At 42.4% G+C, this 26,430-nt stretch overlaps 2 protein-coding genes across 2 annotated transcripts in view; one reads left to right on the top strand and one right to left on the bottom strand.

The window, feature by feature from the left end:
• The window catches only part of SFXN2 (sideroflexin 2), a 28,230-nt gene extending 9,584 nt beyond the window's left edge, over nucleotides 1–18,646 (bottom strand). Inside the window, exons 1-6 of the mRNA XM_015420135.1 lie at nucleotides 18,634–18,646; nucleotides 11,345–11,509; nucleotides 10,778–10,948; nucleotides 8,142–8,240; nucleotides 6,334–6,409; nucleotides 4,970–5,055 (exon numbers count right to left, since the gene is read on the bottom strand). Of these exons, the coding sequence (XP_015275621.1) occupies nucleotides 4,970–5,055; nucleotides 6,334–6,409; nucleotides 8,142–8,240; nucleotides 10,778–10,948; nucleotides 11,345–11,505 (593 nt within the window). The 5' untranslated portion in view covers nucleotides 11,506–11,509; nucleotides 18,634–18,646. The remainder of the gene's footprint in view (nucleotides 1–4,969; nucleotides 5,056–6,333; nucleotides 6,410–8,141; nucleotides 8,241–10,777; nucleotides 10,949–11,344; nucleotides 11,510–18,633) is intronic.
• A 216-nt stretch (nucleotides 18,647–18,862) lies between these two features.
• The window catches only part of ARL3 (ADP ribosylation factor like GTPase 3), a 52,086-nt gene continuing 44,518 nt past the window's right edge, over nucleotides 18,863–26,430 (top strand). Inside the window, exon 1 of the mRNA XM_015420134.1 lies at nucleotides 18,863–18,952. Coding sequence (XP_015275620.1) covers nucleotides 18,950–18,952 — 3 coding nt within the window. The 5' untranslated portion in view covers nucleotides 18,863–18,949. The remainder of the gene's footprint in view (nucleotides 18,953–26,430) is intronic.

Genomic DNA, 26,430 nt, shown 5'->3' with positions numbered 1-26,430 from the left:
AATAAAACCTAAAGATGGGAGCCTAATTCTGGGAGTTCAGGTGCCTCTTGATGGAAGTTAGTTAAGGTGGTCATATGTAGCAACCAGGTGATGCTTGCTGGTCTCTTAGCTGGGCCGAGCAAAGTGGGCACTATAGCACTGCAACAGTATGATCAAAGTGGGCAGTGCAAGCGGGGGGGGGGGGGGGGAGGCCGAGATGAATTAGACATCTGCCGCCTCAGCCAAAGGCCTAGCAGAAGAGCTCCATTTTACAGGCCCTGCGGAACTGTAATAAGGCCCACAGGGCCCTGGTCTCCAGGGGGAGCACGTTCCACCAGGCCAGAGCCAGGCCAGAAAAGGCCCTGGCCCTTGTCAAGGCATCTTTTGGGTTGGAGACTACCAGAAGGTGGTGCTCAACTAAGCGCAGAGCTCTTCAGGGCACATACGGGGAAAATCGGTCCCATAGGGATGTTGGTCCCTGGCTGCGTAGGGCTTTAAAAGGCCACGACCATAACCTTGAACCTTTTAATATTCTTCTTGCTCATTCTGACTTTTTTGTTGCTGCTCTTATAAGAAATTATAGTACTCATATTCTTTATTGATGCACTTGTTATATTTTTGTTTGCAAGCCCTGCTGAGGTTTTGAACAGGAGCTAAAAAGGCTCTTTATATAATGATTAAAGTGGTCACAAAACCCCACAGAATCACTTGGCAATGGGCCATTTCAAGGTAGGGAATCCCCTACAGAACACAATGCTCCACTAGCAAACATTACATTGCTGAGAAGCTGAGGGAGCATGTGAAGCCAACTTGACAATACACTGCTGCCCCCTAGTGGCTTGTGCTGAGCAGAGACTTTGGTATAAGGGGAAGAGAAGGAAAGGGCCGTTACTGTCAAACTTAACTCCCCTCCCATCTGTGCTAATGTGTGTAATGTTCCTTGGCTACTTCTTAAATAGCAGGTGTTTGTATGATGGGATATCCCTGGGATACTTGCTGGTCTAAAAGCAGAACTGATTATTGTAAGTCAAAAGCAACATCTAATAGCCAGCTAGCAGGGAGGCTAAGAGGAAAGTGATGCGTCAGAGGGACACTGATTGAAAGCAGGCGTGCTCCCTTCTTAAACCCTCAAAGATAAAATCTATTTCCCCCCACAAACAATGCCACAGGTTATAAATAAAACCAAGCTCAAATCATGGTTTCTAGAAACCAGCATTTTCCAAGTGGAACTACCTCCTGCACCATTCAAAGCAATCTGATAAAATGAAAGGAACGACTGTTATCTTCCCCTTTCCCCCAGCCGATTAAAAGATAAAAGAAGAAACAGCAGGATGAGTGCAGCAGAATGGTACCGCATGGCAGATCAGCCTAAGAATTTGCTGACTCTAGGTCCTGCTCGTTACAGGTTTCAGTACCCGCAACTTCTTTTGTGCGTGGCAGGCTGTACTTTGTGAACAACGCTCCCCCTTCCCAAGGGAGTAATTTCAGCACCAGTGCCAAGTGCCATCTGTTTATGGAGTGGGGGTGTGAACACCTTCACTGACTACTCATTGCGGCAGAACGAACAAGGTTTTTATATAAGCAGTGGAATCAACTATGCAAAACGGGCCTGAGCAGAAAGGCAAGGCAAGTGGTGTGCATTTACAGAATGCCCACTTTAGTACAGCGAGCCCAGGCAGCTGGCATATTTAGACAGCAACTAGAATCTTAGCCAGCAAAAACTTTGTTTGGTGACAGTCAGTGGAGCTTTTAGAGGGCCATAATATTACTTCTGTCTGTACACGTGCCATACAAACCTGCTTTGCCTCTGGGTTGTTTTTAGAAGTAGGGGTCAGGCTGCAGCACAGTGGTAAAGCATCTTTCTTTGCATGTAGATGGGGCCAGGTTCAGTCTTGACTCTTTCCGTTTTTTAAAAAAATAAAGGATCAGGCAGGTACTTAATGTGAAAGACCACTGAGGCCCTGGAGAGTAAACAACACTGGCCTTGATAGACTGAAACAGCTTCATGTGTTCATCCTCTAGCAACAGCTGTACAATCACCTTGGCACTGGCCACTTTATTTCAGGAGAGGCAAGGGGACTGGGGATTGGCAAGGCTAGAGTGTTTGGCTGGTGTACTAGAGCAGGAAGGAAGCTGCTCTGAGGTCAGCTGCTCTGGCCAAAAGGGGAGTCGTCCAGGGAAGTTGGGAAGAGAGAATTTCTCTGTGCAGGAAATGGCAGTCATTTTGTGAAATGGTAGCCATTTTGTAAAAAGCCATATCTGAAAAGATATTTATATATAGAAATGCTCAACTGTGTGCACTTGTAATCTCCACGCTCAGTGCTGCAATGTGCTGTATATGGGGCTACCCTTGAAGAGTATCCTAAAAAGGCAAGTATTCTGGAAGGGAGGCTGCAACACCAGTTTCTTTTGGATCCTTTGGTATTTTGGTGTATCTAATAATTCTAATAGTAGAATGCCTAGGCTGCTTGCCCACAATGAAAGCAGGGCAACAGGACCACCCACAAAGAAGTTTTCTACGTATCAGGGGGACCTCCACCAGTGTTCCTTCTAAGCTGAGTTAGCGTGAGCTAGCTCACAGTTTTTAGCCTCCAGCTCACACATTTTTGTCTTAGCTTAGGAAGGATGGCTCCAGAGCAAAATAATCTAGGCAGTAGTCAAATCGCTCACTCACAACTTTAATGCCTGTAGCTCACAAAGTAGAATTTTTGCTCACAAGACTCCACAGCTTAGAGGGAACATTGCCCTCCATACACCATACAGAAAAATATGATTTTTCACCATTGTTTTACAAAGGGCTAGATTAGAACTCCAAGCCCTGATACATTCCTTTGTAAGTCTATGAAGCATCAGGGCCCACAGCACCATGTGGGGGAGGATGAGAAAAGAGGAACAAACTTTCTAGCACACAACATCCCTGCCATCCCACCGAACAAGGCTGCAGGGAAATATAGTCTAACGGCGGTCTGGATCTCAGCTTTCACATTCCAAAGGAACAAACCAGCCCTTTGCAAAGTTATAAAAGGGCAGCTGTGTGGTGCTGTTGTCATTAGGTGGTGGTGGGAAACCATATGGGGTAACAGTGACGAAAAGTAAGGAGTATCAAGCTTTTTATCTCTATCCAGCCAACAACAGTTCTTTAGGAAAGAGCAATACAACCTCATGAAGATTGGGCTCTGGAGTGTTTAATCCCTGATGTGGACATCTGCAAGACTACTGGATAATCTCCATACAGTGCTGCTGTTGATGGGGGGCACACAAAATAAGAGACCACCCAGCAAGTCCTGGCGTTTCCACACCCCAATCCATGATTTGCAAGACTATAAAGAAATTACCAATAGGGATTGTGCTGGAAGTAGTCGGGTGGAGTTTCTCTTCATGCTAAAATTCTTCTATTATGTTTTGTTTTGTTGAGGGTCCTCATTTGCCCAGTAACCTTTCTAACCCTCTCATTTAAATGTGACTGCAGATAACCCATGCATGTGGAAATTAAGTTCATCACAAATGAACCTCACTCCTGTTAACAGTTCTTGCTTGTGCATAATAAAAAGGCAATCAAGGAAAACATTGCCATTTGAGTTACACTTTTATATGACTAGGCTGTCATCATTGCATCATCATCATCATCATCTGTAATAAAAAGGGTAATGAGAATTCACCCTAGCAGAACTTAATCCTACTTTGGTCACAAAATAACTGATGTCCTTGTTACCCTACTGATCGAGCCATTTTCTTACAGATTATGGAACAGTATGAAATCTGGCTGTTGCTGGCTGCCTGCAAGTGTTTAGTCACTGGCTGTAGGTACTGGGAGGTCATGGAAAAAATTTATGAACCTTGTAACTGTACAACTATACAAGATAACAGCAGTAGAATGTTAACAATACAGCTCCCATAAGAATAGCCAAAGGTCATTTGGGAAAGAGGAGATGAAGCCAAGGGATAGATGGGCGGGGGGGGGATAAGCAGAGAGGGCAGAAATAGGTAGGTTGATATGCAGGTCTAGGTACCAGCAGAGCAAAAAGGACAAAGAAAGGGTGGCAGAGGAAGTAATGGCCCGAGAAGCAGGAAGAGAATGGCTGAGTGGAAGAGGAACCCAAAAGAAAATGGGGTGTGTAAGTGTGGAGTGTAACCACTCAGAGACCCTAGAAGACAGAGCTGGCTGTGTGTTGTTGACAAGAAGGAGTGAGCAGGCAAGGCTGCTCAGGAGGAAAGCGAATGAGAGTCTCTGGGATAGGTCAACAGCAGAACCAAAGCAGTGGCAGGTCAGCATTGCACTGACACTTAGATTCAGCTAAGAGGTGACTGACAATGACTATACATACTGGTACTTTTAAGAGTGTGTGCAGGGAAACATGTGGGTGATAGTGTAAGAGGGGCAGTGGACGGCTTCTGTCCAGACCATTCCTACAAAATCTTGTCACTCTTTAATGGTCACAGACTTGTATCTGAACTAAACACATGAACAAACAAACCAGGAAGTACAGTACTAGCCATGACAAGTAGGTGTCCTGTGCACTGTTTCCTCCTGAGACTAACAGACTGGCGTGCTTTTATCCTACTGGTGTTCTGACATCAGCAGCAACTCTGGGAAGTCTCTGGGTGAGACTAAGCAAGCCAGCCACTATCAGAGGTTCCCAAACTTATTTGGCCTACCGCCCCCTTTTCAGAAAAAAAATGACTCAGTGCCCCCCCTGGAAATCTACCTTCAAGAACTGGACAAAAAGATGCAGTTTGTGGATCTGCACCTGGATCGTTCCAGCCCACCTGAATCATTCCAGCACCCCCGAGGGGGCGGTATTGCCCACTTTGGGAACCAGTGGACTAGATACTGGAGAAGAACACAAGAGGACTGGTCCCCAGACACATAACTTCGCTAGCTGAGACTGACTCCCTCCACTGAATGGAATGACAGGTGAAGCAACTCATTATCATACATTTTAACCCTCCCTCCTTAAAGGCCCCTCAGGTCTAAAGCCAGGAGACTTACTGCTGCCTCATCAAAGGGATATTCACGCAGTTGGCAGCCGCCACCGCTGCAAAGGGGACCCAACGCGCCACAAGGGTTGGGGCTCTCTGTACAGAAAAAGATAACAAAGTTATGAGTAGACTCAGAAAAGGTCTGCAGGTTTTTAGAATGAAGAAGGCCTAGGGAGGACCATTATCCAACTGTGCAGCCCCTTCCAGGTTTCTGGAAGAGCAGCAATGATTTCTGCCAAGTACTTTCCCCACTGTAGGCTCCCACTTTGCCCCTCTGTGCTGTTCCAGAGAGTTGACTGACTTCCCTACAGGAACAAAATTTCAGGGGGATTATGGGCTGCAGCCAGGAAGCCATGACACTGATAAATGGTTAGATATCTCCAGTGATCATATTATCCATTAGGGGAAAAAATTCTAAAGCAACAGTAGGGCAGGACCTCTACTAGAAGTAAGTAAAACATCACAAAATTAGCAAGGAATTTTTTTTTATGTTCACTAGAATTTTTTCCGAGGCATAATCCAGAGATTTCCAGCCTTTCTGAGCCCACAGGCACCTTCAGAATTCTGACACAGAGTGGTGGGTGCAATCATAAAATGGCTGCTGAAGGAGGTGGAGCCAACCACAAAGCGTCAGGGAGTGAGGATATGCAGAACTCCAGCAGTAACTCTTGAACATTACAGGCAGAAGCTCTGCTTAACAGGATGCCTTTTTAAGTGGACATACTGGGCATATTGTTTTAAAATATTTTCTTGCTTACCTTCAGGCACATTATGAATATCCTTGTGCTGTAGTAGCAGCTGCTGCCAAAGCCACATTTAAAAAAAATCTGCACAGCTAACCAGAAGCCATGCCAGACAAAAGCCGCACTTTCTTATAAAAAACCCAAAAAAACATTTATATGGGGGGTGGGGGGGGGGAAGATGCACTTTCTAATACTTGGCGGGCACCAGGAAAGTAGGTAAGTGCTGTGGCAGCTACAGGTGTAATCCACCATTATCTTACGGTTGTTTTTGGATGATTTCCCCTTATACTAAGTTATTCTGCTGCCTGGTATTCCTATGATCTTGTGTGGTCTGAACTGATATTTCAAAGTACAAGATTTCTCTTCCCCACGTTCCAAAAGAAAATTTATCACTCTGTGGGAATGTGAAGGGTCTCTTTAATTGCTTAATGCTGTGCAACAGCTGAAGCCATAAAAGAACTGAGGATATTTCAAGTGCCCTTTCTTCTTCTCCAGGTCCCAGGACTGGCTTGTCGTATGAAGCAGACATTCACCCTTCTAAAATCTAAAGGAGAAAGAGATGCCCAATCACCTGCTTTGTCCTCGGTCCTGCTGCCCCCTTGTGGATAAACAACACATTTTATGACAGTACCTTGGTGTAAAGGTTGAGCCCCACGGCGGTTGCCAAGGCAGTGCTGGTAGCAGTGACATAAGCAACTCCAATTTGCCTGGAATCATTCAGAGGGGGTGAATCCTTATTAACAGATAGTAATTCAGCAGTCCATCAATAAGCAATGACAGTTCAGATGACGTGCCTCAAAGGGTCTACAATTTTTCTAGCAAATCCATCGATCCACTTGCTTATTACTATAGGCTGTAAGATTTCTCTTAAAAAACACACCCTATCCTGAGTGTCAGAAGACCCTGCCTGAAATCCCTAGATATGGTTCTTTGACCCAGGCTTTGGGTTCTCTGCCAAGATACTCAGCTTCAGGCTCTACATTCAAGTTCAGTGAATCAGGCAAAAATACTTTTATTATCAAAGAAAAGTCAAGGCAACCTCGATTAACAGTAGTTAGCTAGACAAAAGAAAAAGTCAGCATCCTTCGATGGTTGCCAAAATACAGTCAATAAAATCAGCTGAAACTTACTCAAACTCCAAAAGGTAGGAAAAAATCCTGCCCCAAAAAAAGCGATACCCCCCCCCCCCCCCCCCCCGGCTTTTATCCTTAAGGGAACCTGTCAACATGCCATTCCTCCCTCTATTCAGTCCAGCTGTTAATTAAGATATCTCAGCTGTGCAGCTCTTGGCAAAATAAGAACCGGGTGGCTCCTGCAATGACTTCAAAGGTTGATCCTCCCCCTCTAGCCCTCATTTAGTTCTTCAAAGTTGCTGTTTTGCACACAAGCCGGTCTCTTCCTTACAATGGTGTCGTTAGACAGCTACATGCAGAGAAAAAAGCAACCTTTCTAGTGCCTCCTCTATGATCCAAGCAAGTGGAAACATGTATAAAATACAGTTTAGTTGAGTAGTTGAGTAGCTACATTCGCATTTCAGATGAGTGGCAGAACCCATCCTACCACTTTGAGGCTCTGAAGTAAAAGCCACAAGACTGAATGAACCGTGGAAAACTGATACAGGTGCCCTGTAAGAATTGTTACTTATAGGATTATATAGGAAATACTTCCTACTAGGCTTGCATGCCTCCCTATTTCTAATTTTAACTCTTGGAAGTAGCATATTTGAAATGAACCCTCTTCACTAGTGAACCTTCTTCTGTAGAAGTGGTGCAATTTTTCCAAACACCTATGAGGAATTCTCATCATCTGCAACTCAAATTACCTCATATATCTCTAGTGACTTAATCGTGGGCAAGGCAGCCATGTTCATTCAGCAGTAAGTCATCTGGTACTGCATCTATCTGCATTCTCTCTCTGAAGTTCCTGATATGCTCTACTTACAGAAAACATCCTAAGAAAAGCTACACAACCATATAGAACATCATATGGATGCATGCGATTTCCCCATCAATATTCCTAAGTCTCAATGTGGCCAAATCTGTGGATACTTAAATCCAGAAACTGGAACCATGGAGAAAGGCAGGATATACATAAAGTAAACAAACAATAATACAGTTGAAGATGGGGGGGGGCAGATAAAAGTAGGGTGGTTGGTGGGTGGGAAGGAGAAAAGAAAGTAGGTAAAAGGGAAGAGACTATGGGGGCCTTCAGGGAAGGTAAAGAAGAAATAGTGGAGGAGGGGAAATGAGGGGTCCCCCACAAGTCTTTGCAAGACTCCTGCTTGTATTATCTAATCTGCCAGAGGAATTTCCAAGTTGGTTTCCTCCCCCCCTCAAAGTCATAGAACACATTCCAGCTAAAGCCAGGCCCAGTAAGCAACACATGGGGAAACATAAGCAGAAAGAGCCTGCCATCAGATAACTTTGCTCATGTACTCACTTGACAGAGATAGGACTGGCAGCATTCCGGTTGGTGTAGTTCACAATGGCATTGAAGGACTGATTTACCCACTGCCAGAAAACAACGGCTGGGACCGTCCTAGAGATAAAGAAAGGTTTAAAAATGGTACCTAGAAATCAGGTCTTCTCTTAAATGACTCCCTTTACACTAAATTCATATTGCAGACTTCCATTATACTAAATCCATATTAACAACCAATCACATGCCATAATCAACTATCAATCTTTATCTTGAATAAATCAGTTAATTTATCTAGATTTTCTCTTCACCTGCCACATTCTCTCTGGTAAGAAAAAAAGGCTGTATCTGTTTCTATGAACTCATCATGCACTGTTCATTTGAACAATAGACAGAGATTGTTTAATTTATCTAGATATTCTCTTCACCCGCCGCATTCTGTCCGGTAAGAAAAAAGGCTGTATCTGTTTTTATGAACTCATCATGCATTGTTCATTTGAACAATAGGTACAGATTGTTTAATCGAACATTCAGCATCGTCTGCCTATCTTGACAATACTAAATGAACTTCTGGATGCTAAATTCAAACTGCCTAGACACCCATCTCTGCCTCTCTTAGGAACCTGGCCACTTGGAAGAATAACAGAGTCTTCCAGGATGCAGTCTTCTATGTTTGGACAGAAACATTCAGGCCTGATCTAGACAGATGCTGGGCCAATACAATTTACTTACATTGCCCAAACTCCAGAGCCAGGGTCACCAACCAATTTTTTAAATAAGAGCTACTTCTCAATAATGGAAAATACCTTGAGCTACTTCCTATATACACACACACATTACCAAGTTGTGCTCTGTCCTAGAAACAGAACATGGACTAGGAGCAGCACCAGAAACGAAGCTATCAGGGTAAGCGGCACAGAGAAAAATCCTATGAAATAAATGCTTTTTGAAAAAAGCCTAGGGTAGATATTTGTGTGATCTTTTCCTGGGTCTTCTACGGGATGCACAAGGCTATTCTGCAGCAACTGGCAAGTTAGCCCTACCTCATGAGTTACATGCTGGAGACCCCCTACTCTACAGCAAAGTAGCTATCATGGCAGGTAGCCTGTCTCTAATTGAAACACAGGTAACTGACATACTACATCAGCATGTACTAACTTAATAGAAACTACTCTGAGAAAATACTGCAGTGTACTTTTTTAAATAGAAGGATTACAGGTTTTAGAGCTATTGGTATTAAGAGCCATCTCCAAATATAAATCATTTTAAAGAATAGCAAAATTGGTTAATAACAAAACAATTAGACTTGGAGCTAGGCAGACAACACCAGCAGCCCTTTTCCTTGGCAAACATTAGGCCAAGACATTGACCAAAAGTGATACAACTAAGAACTCAGCCAAATGCTACATTGTGAAGGAACTTTGAGCACAGACCTTACCTTGTATGTCAATGCAAAGTCCCTAAAGATATAATCAAGAGCGTGATTAACTGCATGGCAATTGTTCACACATTTACCAAGTGGTACTCTTAACAATATGGAGAACCATCTTCTTTTAGCTACAAGACTGCAAGAGTAACGTTGCTGACATTGGAGGCGTGGCCGAGCTCGTTGGGGGGCCATATGGTTCCCCCCCCCCCGACGAGCTCAGCCACGCCCCCAACGTCAGCAATGTGGCTGCGTCACCTCTGGTGACGCAGCTTCAGGGGCAGGGTTCCCCCCGGGGCCCAATTCCACCGCGGCGGAAATTGGGCCTCCAAAGCAGGGGATTCCCCGCCCCCCGGCCCCATTTGGCAACCCTACTCTGAGGGGGGGGGGGGAGGAAAGGGAAGAGAAAAAGTAGAGTGGTGAGAATGCTTTGCCTCAATAACTTCTACCTTTCCTTGCAGAATAGCAAAGTGATATTTAAGTTAATTTGCATAATTTACACAGGTTGCAGAACGCAAGTTACCTTGGGGTTGACTTCTTTTTTGTAAAGCAAAATAAGTATTTATTTTATTTATTGTCTTTACTGTTTTTGCAACTGGAGTAATAAACAGCAAACCCTCATCCCACAATAAACCTCATTCTGCAGGAAAACATGGAAGAATTTAAAGGTTGCTACTGCAAAACTTGTCATGTGATTTGACAACAGCTTCTAGAAATGTTGCCGCACGCAGAGTAGTTTGTCTGTCTTCGTCTCTAAGTAACCAGGATGATTTTGCTTCTGGAGAGGGGGCAAAATAAGTATACAGATAACTATTTTCAGGTTCTCCCAGAAGTATCCCTTGATAGTCACCAGTGTCAGTACTAATGGTTGTGGTTGGTTTGTTTTTTAAGGTAACAGCTGCAAACAGTATTAAAGATTAACTGCCTGAAGAAGGTTTTACTGTTAATGCAGAAAAAGCAACACATAGGTTTTCAGTGGCCATTAAGCACTACTGCAAGAAACCCCAGAGGAGGAACAAACAGCACAAAGCCAAAAACACCATACTGCAGGAGAAATGACGAAGAACGTAAACATTAGGTTCAGATAAAGGAAACACCTTAAGAGGAATAAACTTGAACCTTTCACAGAACCCTGGCTGTCAGGCTGGCAAAGCGGTCTCTCTGAGATAGCTATGGGAGAAGGGGGGGGGGAGATAGTCATAAGCCCAACAAAGCCACCTGCTGTTCACACCTGTAAAACTGTAGCATGAAGCCAGTGATAGCCATCCCTCCAGGAACTTGAAATGACATCCTCCCTATCAAATTCATCTTCTCCCCAGAGTCAGGGTGGAAAGCAGAGTCATAAAGCTTCTTGGCGTAGAACAGCTGCTCCTGGCTGGTTCCTGGGGGCACCGTGCCTGCCCTACAAGTGGGAAATAAGCAGCGGAAGAAGTTACACACTGGAGAACTGGAAGTCACTGCCTCTAGGAGCAAACACATCTGCAGACCAAAAAACCTTAACGGTACCCAAATCCTTTACAGGCCACTGAGAATCCCTGCCTTATTCTGCATTCCTCCTTTGCATTTTAATGTTCCCTGATCTAAGATTCCATGACACCCAATATCTTTTTAAAAAACTAGAGCAAGATAGAGAAACTGTGTAAAGATTTCCCTTTTCTCCAGAGCAGGATGTCGCAGGTATCACAACACACACCAGGAACAAAAGACTTTTCCTGTACACAGATTTTGTTAATGAATCTGACTCAAGCCTACAGTCCAAGAGCACATAACCCCAAATGTTTATGTTACTGCTAGCTACCTGCAGCTCTCCACCAATGCCTTTGCTCTGTCCAGTTCTTGCTCTGACACCATCAGTGTCCTTGGGTCTGTGATGTTGAAAAAGTGCTTCAGGCGCCCCATGAAGGTATTCTGGTCCCAGCGAGGCGCATCAATATTGAACATGGTAAGACTGGCTGTCATTTTACTGCAGAAAAGACAATTTACAGGTCAGCACAGCAGCTCTGTAATGTGCACTAAGCAAAGGCTTATGGTTGCCGGGTACTTAACTAGAAATGGGTAGAAGGCACACAGAAAATAAAATGATGTACTTAATCCTCGCCCTGCTCATCCATCAGTCTTTCTGCCTACCCACCCTGCCCACCACCCCACCTGCTACAGGGAAAATTATTTTAGCCTTTGTTGGCTGGACAGGGCTGAACAGGGGCTGTGGAAAGTGCAAGACTGGATCCTCGAGGAAAATGCAAGAGAGAAGTAGGGAGCTCATACAAGACGCAAGCTTAGATAGCAATCCAAATGCATTTTCTTGAACCTAGAATGGGAGGTAGTCTGAGCAGACTGGGCAACGTAAGCAAGAAGTCATAAGTAGTTGAGAATTCTGTATAAATTCCATTCTATAAAGGCATCTTGCTAGCTTGTGTACACTATGAAATTTGGCATGAACAGGATCTCAAAGTGAATGTTCAGCCACAGAAAAATGTTAATAACTCAATGGACAGCATTTATCAGCCTGTGATACATACTCAGGACAGAGGGAATCCACAATGCTGTCTCTCCCAAAATAACTGCTATCATATTCTACAGAAATACAACTCAAACACTCTTTTAACTTCAACAGCAGCCCGGCTTAGTATTAGCACTGCATTAGGGCTTACCATCAATAGTCAACACTTTACACAAATCATTTTCCAACAGTCAATACCCTTAGCAAGCATTCAGTAAAGCATCACTGAGAATCTGTTAGTCACGGGGAATACAAGGAAGGGACAGAGAAGACAGGGCAAAAAATGCTAGGTCTTCTTTTGCAAATAGCTGGCAAGTTAATAATAAAGCAACAGTAAGGTCAAGAATGCAGAAAGGAACCCAAGTTTATTTTCAATGCTTTTTTAAAAAAATTGAAACCTCACTCTCCGTTAGAAAAATCCAAGCCACATCATAATCTAAGAATAGGAAGCCAGTGGCTTGGTTCAGGTGTAATGCCAAATTGTGGTTTGATGCTACATGAACATGACTGAAAGAATGTTTGGGTTCACTCACATAAGCCTTCCTCCAGTTGTGCACGGCAAGTTAGTAAGATATTTACTGGTTTTCTGCAAGCCATAGCTTACTGTGACAGCTAAACTGGAAAACAGTGGCTTGTGCTTATATTACCAACCATGGTTTCTTCCCAGTTTGTAATAATGGTTTGCAGGGCAAGCACAAACAATTTGCTCGTCAGGAACACCGAGAAGCAACCAATTGTATCACCATGCATGAGCAGAAAGGGGGGGTCCACGTGGGTGAGCTAAAGATTCCTTCAGGCTGATTCAGGCAATGCCAGACTATGGTGTGGATATTGTATCTGAAACAAGCTTGTAAAAAGTGGAATTTATGCAATGTTAATAATCCTCATTATTAGTAAGAGGGCACAATCTTTAGAGGGCCACTTAAGTCACACTAACTTGCTCAGCAAGAGTACATTTTACCTTTGGGGTTATAGAACAATTAGATCTCTAAAGGCCTGGGTGGTAAACAGAATTACGTGCACATAACCAGGCACAGTCTGCAACATCTGAATAAATATTCAACTTCTTCTGTAAATGGATAGTATCCTCTAAAGTAAAAGGCCTAATGGGGAATCTGGTCCAGAATCCCTTGGGATAAACTCAAGTGTCCAAGTGCAGTTGAAGGGACTTTGGCTAGGAATGTGAGAAAGCTGTAAATAAACCAGAACAATTGGCTGTGATAATGTGACAGGGCTAAGATTTTTAAAGCTTATAAGGCAAAACTAGAATCAGGAATTGCACCTCAACAGCAAATGGCATGGTACTGCCTTTTAACCATGCCCATTATACCACAATTCCCTCTTTAAGGTTACATTTTAATTGGTCTGTATTTGTATCCACTCCTGCCAACCTAGCAGTTTGAAAGCAAGAAATTGCAAGTAGATAAATAGGTACCACTTCGGTGGGATGGTAACAGCGTTCCGTGCGCCTTGGTGTTTAGTCATGCCAGCCACATGACCACGGAAACGTCTTCGGACAGTGCTGGCTCTTCGGCTTTGAAACGGAGATGAGCACCGCGACCCTAGAGTCAGATTCGACTGGCTTTCGAGCAAGGGAACCTTTACCTTTATTTGTATCTAAGTTGCAGCAAAATGTACAACCTATTTCATCTTTTGCAGAAATCCTTCTGAGTCAAGATTTACACATGCATTAGCATTGTAAGACTAGGAGCAGGAAGACTGAAAGAACTAAAAGGTTCAATTCCCCACTCAGCCCATTTTCAGCCCAGCACACCTGACAGTGTTGTTGTGATAACACATTGGTGGTTTCTGCATGACAACAGGCTTGTGTGGGTTCCCTGTTGCTGGTGTGGCTGCTCATAAAGTGCAGCAACGACAGAGCTTCACATGACAGGTTTCCCCACAATTTCACTGCTCCAGTTATCCAGCAGCAATTACTCCCCCCCCCCCCCCCCCCCCCCCCCGCTTTTGCGACTTTAAAAAAAATTCACCCTAGAATATAATTATACCATTATGTGTACCAGGTTATCTGAATTCCAGCTTTCATTTTTTAAAAAGTCTCTAGTGACAGAGACATGCCTTTCAACTTATCTTCTGCAACAGAAGGGGCTAAAGACTTACCTTAAAAAAAATGAAAGCTGGGGATCCAGAGAACTCGATGCACATATTGGCATAGTGTTATTGGTATCGATATAACAATATTCTAGGGTCTATTTTTTGCAAAATAAATGTTCCTGGCTGCCACAGGGGAAGAGTTAGGGAAAATGGCTGCCATGTGGCTGGGAAAATTCAAGTTTTCCCACGTACACAGCAGCCATTCAGGTTTCATTATGTTTCCCAAAATCCGGGAGGAAATCAGGTTTGAGCAAGACTGGAAAAAAACTGGGGGAACCCCAGGAGTTGCACAAATGCACCATGATGCTGTAGAGAAGCAGGAAAATAACTGCTTCTCAAATGTACTGAACTTGGAGCAAACCACCTATGTGGAAATGGAGAACAAAAGAATCCTAAATCCTACACGGAGCTCCTCAGAAGAAGAATGGGATAAAAATGTAAGAGACAGGTAACACTGTGGCCCTTTTCACATTACCATTCTAAACCAGATGTTATTCATTGTTGGCCCAATTTTGAGTAAAGCGATACAGGGATGGGGGTTCCATACAGCGAATTTCCTTCTGTTAATGCGCCGTCTCTGAAGCGCTATGATCATTTCAAACAGTGCCACTTTTTCCCGTGTGATCTTCCTCAGACTGTAACAAAACGGACTAAGGTGAACATTACAGTGCTCACCTTAGAACGTAAAAAAAAGTCCAAGGAAGATTGCATGGGGAAAAAGTGGCATTGTAGGAGGTGCTATGGACATTTTAAACAGCACACCACAGCAATTCAGAAGTGCAACTAAAGGGTTGAAAATGGAAAAAAGCAGTTTTCCCCCAAAACAGCTCAACCATACTTTGCTAACCCAACACAAGCAGGTTTGTATGAACAATAAATTCTGCTAGCAGCCAGTTACTAAAACGGGTCTGTCTGAAATGACAGAAAAAATCTATTAGCAACGAGTTACTAAACAGACAAGCTGGTGAGGGGGGCTACTCCAAGCCTCGACGGTCCCGCTGTGGAGCATCCCGTATGGGAACAAGATCAGCACACCGGAGCAAGTGTTTGGTGATCAACCGATTTCAGACACAAGCGAACAATAGTTGAAAATGTGAGTTTAAGTACAAGCAAGAACAATGAAAAAACGCACAGCCCTCCGGAAAGAAAACGAGGGGGGGAGGGGACTCGCCTCCGCTAAGAACTGTTTACAAGCGATTTTAAGCCAGAAAAGGGGGGGGGGGCACTACAAAAAGCAAATGGATTAAAATAAAGAGACTGTAAGAGCTTACCGCGTGATATAAGAACTTTCAGAGACTTTGACAAACTTTTAATAAAAGTAAACAACTCTCAAACATGGTGCCACCTGTGAAGGACCAGAGAGACAAACAAGCGAAAACAAAGCTTCTTCCCGGAAGTTCCAGCCCTGTGAGTTCTGTGCCTAGACAGGACTCAACAGTGGAACTTCAAAGGTTGTTGTCTGAAGCACTCCACCCCCTACTGGAGAAAATTACGGCAATTGACAATAAACTCGATACACAAGCACAAATGGCTGCGAATACACAGAAAATAAAAAAAATGGAGCAAGAACTTAGATTGATACCAACTCAAAAAAGCGAACAAAAAACTACAGGCTTTGGGAGGAAAATGCTAAATCGAAGAGTCTCGAGTATTACAGCTGCAAATGGAAAGGGCAAGCTATGTCTTTAGACTTCAAGGTGTCCAAGAAGAGAAAGGAGAGACTCTGAGACAGATTGTCCCTTGGCAGAGATGACATCAGATCAACTTCAAAGCAAAATTGATACGGTCCATAGATCGTATACAGAATTTATCAGAAAGAATAATCTGCCAGGGGAAGTTACAATAAGATTCTCCCGAAGAAAAGTGAGAGATCAACTATTGAAAGGATCTAATGGAGCGACCTTAAAGATAAAAGACAAAGACATAAGAGTACTGAAAGACATTCCATTTGAGATAAGAAGGAAAAGAAGGAAATACAGAGACTTGGTTTTATTTCTACAAAAGCACAATGTCTGCTACAGATGGATAACACCCGAGGGATTAATCTTTAGATATGCAAACAGAAAAGAAAGGATTGACACTGTTGAAAAGGCTTGCGAGTTTTTGCGTCAACATAGCAGCCCAGCAGGAGAAGGTACAACTGATGCTGCCAAAGAAAGCGAAGAAGAAGGAGAGGCTGGATCTTCCGAAGAAGACTCTGACTGTAAATTGGGGGCTGCTGCCCCCAAACAAAGCTATCAATTGAGACACAGAAAGGGAAAAAAACAGATTTGTTAATCTACTCTGGAGTATCTAAAACAAGTATATTGTATATCTTTTTACAGTCTTTTTATGAAACTAGAACTGTTGATGAAAATCTAAATATTTAAACAGATAGATGATCATTTTCAACTAAAGTTAACTTGCGTTTAAGCTTAAAGATAATTTTGCAAATGTATGTATGATCACCATCTCTTGGGTTTTTAGAGGGTTTTCTTTACTTTCTCCCTTAGATTGTAGTTTCCCTTTCCTAATTTTCTGTTTGTAGTTATTAGAAAAGCAATTTAAAAAATCCCCTTCTGGGGGCCAAAAAAAAAGGGGGGGGGGAAGAATACCTGAAGTTACTAGTAAATAGAGATGCATTATCAGTACAACTGGTATTTCAATGCCTTCTAGTTCTCTAGGTTTAACAAGGTGCCAAAAGACGGGCTGCACCAAGAATAGAACTAGAGACAAGAGACAATTGGTGCAGTAGGATAATCAATTTTAATTCATTCTGAGACTCCCACCTGTTTGGCATATGCTTCACTGAGAATCTGTAAAATATGCCTCTTAGGCTAACATTCCATTCTCAGCTGGGGGGGGGGAATCTCCCCTTCTTTCTTCATGTTAGCTAGTTTAATATATTTGACATGTAGAGGGGTGATCTAGCAGACTCTGTACACTGGGACTGGGTACCTTGGGAAACTTGGCAATTCCAGAATGACAGGTCCGTTTATGGACTGATAACTGGGTTTTAAAAAAATAAATAGAAACAAACAGTTTTCAGAATGGAAGGAAATAAACATAGGGAACTCACAAGCATCTGTACTGGGATCAGTGCTATTTAACATGCTCATAAATTGGAAAGCCCCCTTAAAAAAATAAAAATTTTAAATACATGATTTGGAAACAGAGGTGAATGGTGCAGTAGCAAGACCAAATTATTCAGGATAGTAAAAACCAAAGCATATTGGGAAGAACTTCCAAAGCTGCATGAAAGATGAAATTCCATGCACATTTAGACATGTAGTTCGCATTTCAAAGGAGGAACACAGGAAGGTTCCACCCCCAACTGTACCTTCTGCTAATAGAGCATAGGATTCAGCCCCATGTTAGGAAAGGGATTGAAAATCAATTAGCAAGTAATAATATCTCTGGAGGCCATAAGAGCCCTACGTAAAGCTATAATGTAGCCACATTTAAAATACTTATGCAGTTCTAGCCATAGCATTGCAAAAAAAGCTGCAAATTCCAAAGCAAACTGAAATACAGATGTGGTCAAGGAGTTGGCAAATCTTCACAACCAGAAAAAAAATAAAAGTGATGGTGTTGTTTTGTTTAAGGGGGAAAATTAAAAGCAAGGGACATGATACAGTTTTATAACCCTGGAACCGCAAATATGGATGGCTGGTTCCAATAATTAAGAAAAAGTTAGTGTCTATTGATTGCTTAAGAGTTTCCTTGAAGCATATGGCAGGCCACTGCTTAAGCCATAATACTGAATCTTTGGTCTAACAAAAAAAGCAGTTTCATGCATCTATACTGCTTTTGTCTCCCTCCACCCAAGACATCAACCTGCTCTCAAAGCAACTATAGAAGATTTTTCACATATCCGATGCCAAATTTCACTGCTGCAGCCTCTTCCCTTCTGTTGACTTTGTAACTCATCCCTACTCTACAGATGATGAGACTAAGCAACAGCCCCAACAACTTTCGAAATACTTCAGAAATAATAATTTTAGAAAATAGCTTCACTACCTAATGGGGCTCAAACTCCTGGGGCAATAAAGGCAAAGAGGGTTCTTGGATCCTAGTTTCTTCTGTCACAGAGAACAGTCACCGGGTCACGGGGTTGCATAATTCAGGGTTGCCTAATACCTATCTTGGATTACAAGAGACGTATAAACCTCAGCTCTTTATTCAGTCTGCTCACAGAACGTCGTGCTGAACGAGGATCTGGGAACCAATTTTTTTCTCCGGGACTGTCCCAGATTGTCGAGCTTGCCTCCGAACCTGCCGGGCAGTTTCGACAGCGCCTCAGTCTTTTGCAAAGCCAGCACTTCTTCCCTTTGCCACATCTCACTAACCTGTCCTTCCTAGAGCCCTGCCTTTCCCGCCTTCTGGGACACCCATTCATTCAACTACACAGGCCCTGTGGCTTGTTCTGCAGGCAGCCCTCCCTATTCTCTTACGCTTCGTGACAATTCTCCTCTTCCCAGTGCAACTCATACCTCCAATTCTCGTAACACCATTCAGCACAGAAATCCCCCCCCCCTGCCGCGCACATGGATATGACCGCCCCTCCCAACCTTCTGTCTGGGACGCGTGGCCCTTCTTGACCAATAAGAAGCCGACTAGCCCCACTGAAGGCTCTGTCCGCTTTCAAAGAGACAGCCCGCATGCGCCAGCTAAGGGGCGGAGCTTTTCTGCACCGGCTCCTACCTTAGCCTGAGCAAACGTACTCGGGAATGACGCCTTACGTAGAGTAAGGGAGTGCGCGCGTGCGCATGACGCAGTTGCCCATGGTAACCGGGAGCCGCGTAGAGGATGGTGAGTGCCGGACTGGGAGGGGGCGGGGGGGTATAGCGGCATCGGGGAGGGAAGGGAAGCGAAGCGTCGCCCCCCTCTTGTGGATCGGTGCGGAGGCGATCCGTTTTGGCGTAGGGATGGCTAAGGAGAGGTTGAATGGGCCTGATTTAGGACAGGGGAAGCAGCTTACCTGGTGCTGAGAGAACCTCCCCGGGTGACGGGCGTTGAGAGAAGGTGGGGATTGCCACACAAAGATTTCTGAAAAAGGAACACTCAGATCATATTCGTATTTGAAAATCTGAGATTATGTTTTAAGGAGCTGTGAGAGTCTGAAATCAGGAGCATCGGTGTTTAGAAAAAAACCCATGTGTTTAAGACAAACTATGACACAGTTTTCCTTCTGTAGGGTTCAAGGATAATCTTATGTAGGAACGTTCCTATTCAAGGGCATTAAAATGTTCAGGGAATATGGTAACTGTAAGCAGGGGGAGGTCCTGAGCAAAGTGGCTAAGGCTGCAATCCTGTGTCTAGTTGCTTAGTTGCTTGCAATCCTGTGTCTAGTTGCTTGAACACTTTCCAGACAAGCATGCATAGAATTGTACTACAGGTTAGTGAGAAAGGAGCATGGTGTGGACGGTCCTAGGGCTGAAATGAATTCTGAAGTGGGATATGAACAATGCAGTCCAAAGCAGAGTTACACTCCATCAGTCCATCAGTGGCTATTAGCCACAAGGGGCTCTGGGGCAAGTGATGCTCTGTCTTCTTGGTGCTTGGGGGGGGGGGGTCAACAGTGGGAGGACTCTAATGTCCTGGCCCCACTGGTGGACCTCCTGATGGAACTGGTATTTCTGGCCACTGTGTGACACAGAGTGTTGGACTGGATGGGCCTTTGGCCTGATCCAACATTGGCGTCTCTTATGTTCTTATACCTCCAGAATGGCGCAACTCTGTTTAGAATTGCACTGGAAGAGGTCCAGGATTTTCTGTAGATATTTTCAAGAAGATGTAATCTGTATCTTGTTAGTTGTGCATACATTAAATATGGACGCATTGCAACATTTTCTGATTCCAGTTTCCCCAAATCTGCTACTTTTAACATCCTACATGATAAGCAGCAAGTGTTATCTGTGCCATTCCAGAGAAGGAGCTAGATTTCAGTCCAGTGATACCTTGGTGATGGATACTGGCTGAGTGACTGCAGTCTTTCTCTGGAATCAGTCAGAGGGTAGCCATATTGGTCTGCAGTAGACCAGCTAGATACCAGTCCAGTAGCACCCTAGAGGCCAGCAAGATTTTGGGGATATGAGCTTTCGAGAGTCAAAGTTGATCTGAAAGAAAGAGCTTTGATTCTCTGGAATTGGTCAGAGGGTAGCCATGTTGGTATGCAAAGCCAAGATACAAAGCTAGATACCAGTCTAGTAGCACCCTAGAGACCAACGAGATCTTGGGGTGTGTGAACTTTTGAGAATCAAACCTGCTATATCTGGGTCTCATTCCATGCAGGATGCACAAAATCTTACCATTCAACTTCAAAAATCTAAAGCCTGGGCAAGTTTGCTTTTCTAAGGTATTGTTAGCTAAGCCAATAGCAGCTAGAAGGGCCATGAGTTCCCTGTCTGTACAAGCCTATTGTCACATTAACCAATGGCATCAAGAGAAGCAGGAAAAGCAGAGAGATCAGAGGCAGAGATGAAGGGGAAATTGAGTTTGATTATGCTTGTCATTCATTGTACTGACAGTGCTATTACTAATGTATGGATAATCAGCGCTAGTGTAGAGGCAAGGTGGAAAAGTTCTTCATTAACTATTACCCTGCACTATTGCTCATTACTATTTGTCATTGTCTTATGCATTAAGTGTGAACATTGAGTTATGCAATAGTCAGCTTGGGGATGCAGTGGATGTTAAAAGGATCTTTATTTCTGCTAGACCTCTACAAAGCTTTGCTTTTGCTATAAGTTCTAATTGCCTTGATTTTCTGGGTGAGTTGTATATGGGTACATACATATGCAACCTGTACATTATACACACATGCTATGTGGGTCCAATGAAAAATGTTTAATACAGAAAAAACAACAACCTTAGGTTCTGAGGGATCCAAATTCCTGTGTACTTTTTCATCCAGTTGATGAGAGGGATTTTTAAAGAAGTGGCTAAAGCAAGTTTGTATATAGTCATTTCCCTCCTAACAGGTGAGGTTTTGTAAACTGGATGAGGCGCCATTCTTTTCTTAAGACTTCTTATGTGCCACAAAAAGGTTTAAACTTGTATACCTGGGAAGTCAATCTGGAAATGTTTGTAGTTTTTCTTCAAAAGGGTTGTTTAAGAGTGAATTTATCATTGAGTTTCATTCGGAAAGCAATATTATTCATTCTACTTTCAGCTCTGCAACATAAAGGCTAAATGTTTAGTAGGAGTCTGAGGCTGCAGTCCAATGGCCATATATCTCATTCAGTGGAGTAAGGATCATTGAACTCAGTGGGACATGCCTCTCAGTAAATATGCATAGAATTGTACAGTTAGCATGAAACAATAACTATGAGATATGAACTGTCCCATTTCTTTGGGGTGGATTCTAGCTACCAATTGCATTGCAAGTCAAAGCATATAAAAAGAGTCTTGTTGATGGGCTTTGTACCAGTGAGCAAGGAAGTCAAGTAGCCATTTTTCCTGGTAGAGTTTTCTGTACCTTTAACAGTCTCATGATAGACAACAATACAACAGCTGTAGTTTTTACCAAACTCCAAAAGCAGTGGAATTTGAACACTGGAAAAATAAGTGTGAGAGAGTGAGACTTATGCAACAATATCAGTCTTAACAAGGGGCTTTGAATACAAAGTCAATACTGAACAGTCTGTACTCAGCCTGAACTGTCTCAAGAACCCTAGTGGCCTGAGAAGGAATACTCATACTTGTTATTCATAGTTTCCATAGTTGTATTTCACTTTATTCAAAGTATTTGAGCATTTACAACTGCTAATTTAATCGCTTAACATTGATTGGGGGGGAGGGCACCAGGATTATATTTATTTATTTGTTTATTTTTTTTATATACCACCCTCCCCACAAAATTTCTGTTAAACCAGGATTCAGTAAATGGTGGTGTTTCTGCTCTTGATTAATATTTTGACTGAACTGTCTGTGACTCTACATGGATTATTAGCATTCACTGCTGTTTGAAGCTTGTTTATATACAATTATGACCCTGATGAAGTGAGAACCTGAATTGTATTTAGCTCAGCCCTAATGTAAAGTGAAGGAGCAGGTCAAATATTGTGCTTCAGGGCATCAGCTAGTTGTCTGAGGCTGACACTTTGCTGCACACATCCATCCTCCCACAACTTGTTTAACTAATTGCAAAATGGACCATTAGCTGTTAAAACTGCCTCTGGTAGACACTGAAAGAAATTAGTTACATTCACATCATGTAGAACTTGCATAAGAACATAAGGATCACCTTGTGGGACCAGACCAAACATCTAATTAGCCTGCAGCAATTGGTCTCCAGTGGTGGCTGGCCAGGTACTACTGGGAAATTAACAGCCAGGACACAATGGCAATAGCCATCCTCTCATTCTTTATGCCCTGCACTTGGCAAGCAAAAGTTCCAGTTCTGAACATGGATGTTTTACTTTCTAACTGTCCTGGCTAATAGCCCCATCCTGTTACAACTATGTGTAATCTTGATTTGAAGCCCTCTGAGATAGTAACCATTACTACCTTATCCTTTTTCATGCAGTAGTGAATGGCATTTAATTATTTATTGTATGAAGGCATGTTTTCTTATTTGTGTTCTGAACCGATCAATTTCCTTGAATAATTTTGGGTGTGTTTTGAAAAGGAACAATGAATACATTTTCATCCTTTCACTCTCTCCCTACTATTCATAGGTTTATAAGCCTTTAGGAAGTTCCCCATTTCTTTTAATTCCCAATGAAATAGATGCAGACTCTCTGTAAGAAAAATGCTTCAACATCCCTCTGGTTTGCAGTTGTCCCCGTTTTGAACCTTCTCCATTTCTGCAGTCTCCTCTTGAGGTGGGACAACCAGAATTGCAAACAAAATATTTTTTCTGTATTCTCCTTCCTTTTTCTACCTCTCTGTGCAAGGCTTAAACCATGCTGCAGCTCAATCAGTACTGTGGTCAATTGTTGTACTGTGAGTTTCCACCTATCCTAATTCCACATTCTGGGGCAGGAAAACTGTGTTACCTCAGAGCAAGCTGTGCAGTGACAGGCCGCTTGCTTGTATGCTGCCTCACCTGAGTTGCTACTTAGATTGGGACAAAATGGATGGTGAATATCAGGGTGATCCACTAAAGCAATCTATGTGAGAGGACAGCTGTATTTGATCTTCAGATAAATGCCACATCAAGCATCTAAACATTTGCTGTTCTCCACAGGCAGATTTCTTTGGATTTACACTCTAAATTTATTATTGAAGCTTTATGGCTAATCCGGTTAAACAGCAGATATTTGCTTCTCTCCTCTAATAGGATTCCACTCTCTACTGTTTAATGATTGGCAGGCCCTCCGTGCTGCTAGCCAATAGCATGTGTGGCAGTTCTTTCCTTGGTATTGCTTATGTGGGTCACTCTAATAGAATATATAGAAATTGATTATTTACTTCTGTGCTTAGCCGTAACCCCATGTTTAAATTCCTTTGCACTTGGTCTATACATGTACATATAGTTCTTTCTCTCAATAATTATGTGGCATTGACCACTGTTAGAAAACTGATATAGCATGGAATTGAAGCTGAATAGGTTTATAAAAATTAGGCTATAGCTATTTAATAGTATTTTTATTTAAGATTTTTATTTGGGATTACTGCACATAACTATTAAAATAAACTTTTTGAATATCTGGTGAATCCTGTTTCCACTACTTATGCAAATACAGAGTGTCCTTGATTATAATCAAGAGTCGTCATGAGAAAGCAGTGGATCAAGTGCTGATGATAACAGAGCTGATGATGAAAACCTGAATTCAGGTCCTAGTTTGGCTGTTCTGAAGCAAATCATGCACTCTCAGCCTCATGCATTTTTTTATTTTACTTTTTAACCATTTTTGTTTAGATATTTATACCCCACTTTTCTCCCCAATGGAGACTCAAAACAACTTAAAACATCACTACCCTCCTCCATTTTATTCTCACAACAACTGTGTGAGACAGGTTAGGCTCTTGAAAAGTGGGGTTTACAGCTAGAGTAATTGCTCTGATGTGTTCAGATTCCTGTCAAGATTGCCATAGATAATAATCCCCATAATATAATTATCCCCATAATAAAATATTTTTTATGAAGAGAGAGAAAATTTTGAATTTTGTACATCTTGAAGGATAGCTTCATTTAAAGATCTCAGAAGATTGCACATCACATCATGCAGTGTCTTATTATCAGGGGACCTCCTTAGGCTCCAGTGTATCAACGTACAGTAACCTGTTTCCCAGAGAGAATTATTATTATAGGCTTTTCTTACTCGAACCAAATTTTTATTAATATATTGGCTTTACATTTTTCAGGCTCTTAGGGTAGTACTTCCTGGCCCCTAAGATTCTGGCTTGTAAGGACACATTTAGTGTCATTATTTCTGTTGTCCCCCCCCCCCCCAATTTTTTTTTAAAACAAGTGAAATCAAACAGTTATATTTTAGGAAGCAAATGTCTTAAATCCTTAACAAAAGAAACACAACATAAATACTTTATTCAGTTCCCTGCTGCTATTCCAGCAATGATCATTTAATGCCATACCATCTTGTGTGCTTATTAGAGCAAACATTTAAAAATGACTTTTAAAATCCCACTAGTACTTCTGCATGATCTTTTCACTACAAAAAAAAAACAAACCAGTTCTGACCTGAATAGAATAATTTTGTCAGTGTAGGATAAATGTACTATAGCCTTTTTCTTTAAATTGGACTACGTTTTAATGGCACACAGGAGTCTTAAAGTATAGATGCAAACAGAGCTACTAAACTGGAGACCACCTTGGTGTTAATTTGTTTTTCTTCCTGTCTCCTCCGTCAAACTATTTATACCACAGAGTAAAATGCCTTTATCCCCTTTGCTGTGGACTAGCCTTGATACACTCCTACAGACAGCCATGTGATAACAGCAATCCCTTGAGTAGAATAGGGACTGATTATGATCTAATGTCTTGTAGACTGTACTTGCTGGGAAGCTCATTCTTGTAAAGTATAAGATATGGGGTACATAAATGATCATTTGTAAATTTTTTCTGTGCATTATGGTTTGGTTTTTTTGTTTTTGTTTTGATCTGTTGATATTTACAGTGTTCTTAATCCTGATCTGCTCTGCGTGTTGTGTTGTTCTGCTTTGCTCAAATGATTGTGCACAGAAGATTAAGAGTTTAAAATTCCACACTGTAGGCCAAGCAGCTGAACACAATATAATATCCATTGATTAGCTCTCACTAACTTATATGGGCTAACCCAAATAGCACAAAACCCACTGCTTGTGTTTGCCATTAATATAGTGGTTTTCAGAATCTACCCATATCCCCTTCATTATGTCTGCCTGGGAGTCTGTTTGCACTTCCATGCTCAAACTGTAGTTTAAAAAAATTATTCATTTATAACCCACTATTCTCTGCAGTGGTTATCTAGAGCAGCTTACAACATTCTCCCTTTCATCCTCACAACAGCCCTGTGAGATAGGGTAGGCTGAGAGTGTGTGACTGGCCCAAAAGTCACCCAGCAAGCTTCCATGGCACAGTAGGGATTTGAACCTGGGTGTCCCAGATCCTAGTCTGGCACTCTAACCACTATACCATGCTGGTTCTCCAGCAATACTTTCAGCAGTTAAGTACTCCTCTTTTGTACTGTCCACATGCATTTACTTTGGTATGTTTGCACCTGCTGAGGTGAAGTACTTTACTGCTGAACTTTGAAAGAATAGGTACAAATGCAGCATGAGTCATAAATCAGCAGGGCTACAAGAAAAATGACAAGGAGCGTTTGTTTCAAAGAACTGCTGTCCCTTTGAATTTGTTAAACATTATGCAATTAGTATTAGCACTATAATTATTAACAGAATTTACACACATTAACAAGTTTCCAATGTACAGTGTAAAAACAATATTTATTGACAGATGTTATCCATTTATGGACAGCTGAGCTTGTATTTATCTATGCTGTGCATATATTTGAGAATGAACAGATAGGAATTGCAGGCATTCAGGTAGCCATCTTTCCATCCCAAGTGCACACAGAAAGAATTATGCTGTGGGTTGGTATGTCTGCTTGTCATCCCTTTTGAAGCACAGCTTCCCCATCTTTACATACTAAAACCACCGCAGCAAGAGCTAGTTCTGACTAGGCCTGCTCTGTATTATAATACCTGAATTACAAAGTGTTTTATAAAATAAAACTAGCTCCTTGCTAACAGCTAATAATTTAAGCATTAGATAAAGAAAGGAAAGCAACAAGCCAGTAGGGAAAATAGTGCATAAAGAAACCCTGTTTGCTGAGGGTGTGTCT

This window comes from Gekko japonicus, unplaced genomic scaffold (assembly GCF_001447785.1).
Source record: "Gekko japonicus isolate JY-2015 unplaced genomic scaffold, Gekko_japonicus_V1.1 scaffold29, whole genome shotgun sequence".
Taxonomy (NCBI): Eukaryota; Metazoa; Chordata; class Lepidosauria; order Squamata; family Gekkonidae; genus Gekko; species Gekko japonicus.
Note: the sequence above shows the minus strand (reverse complement) of the source record. Positions and strands in the feature narration are given on the sequence as shown.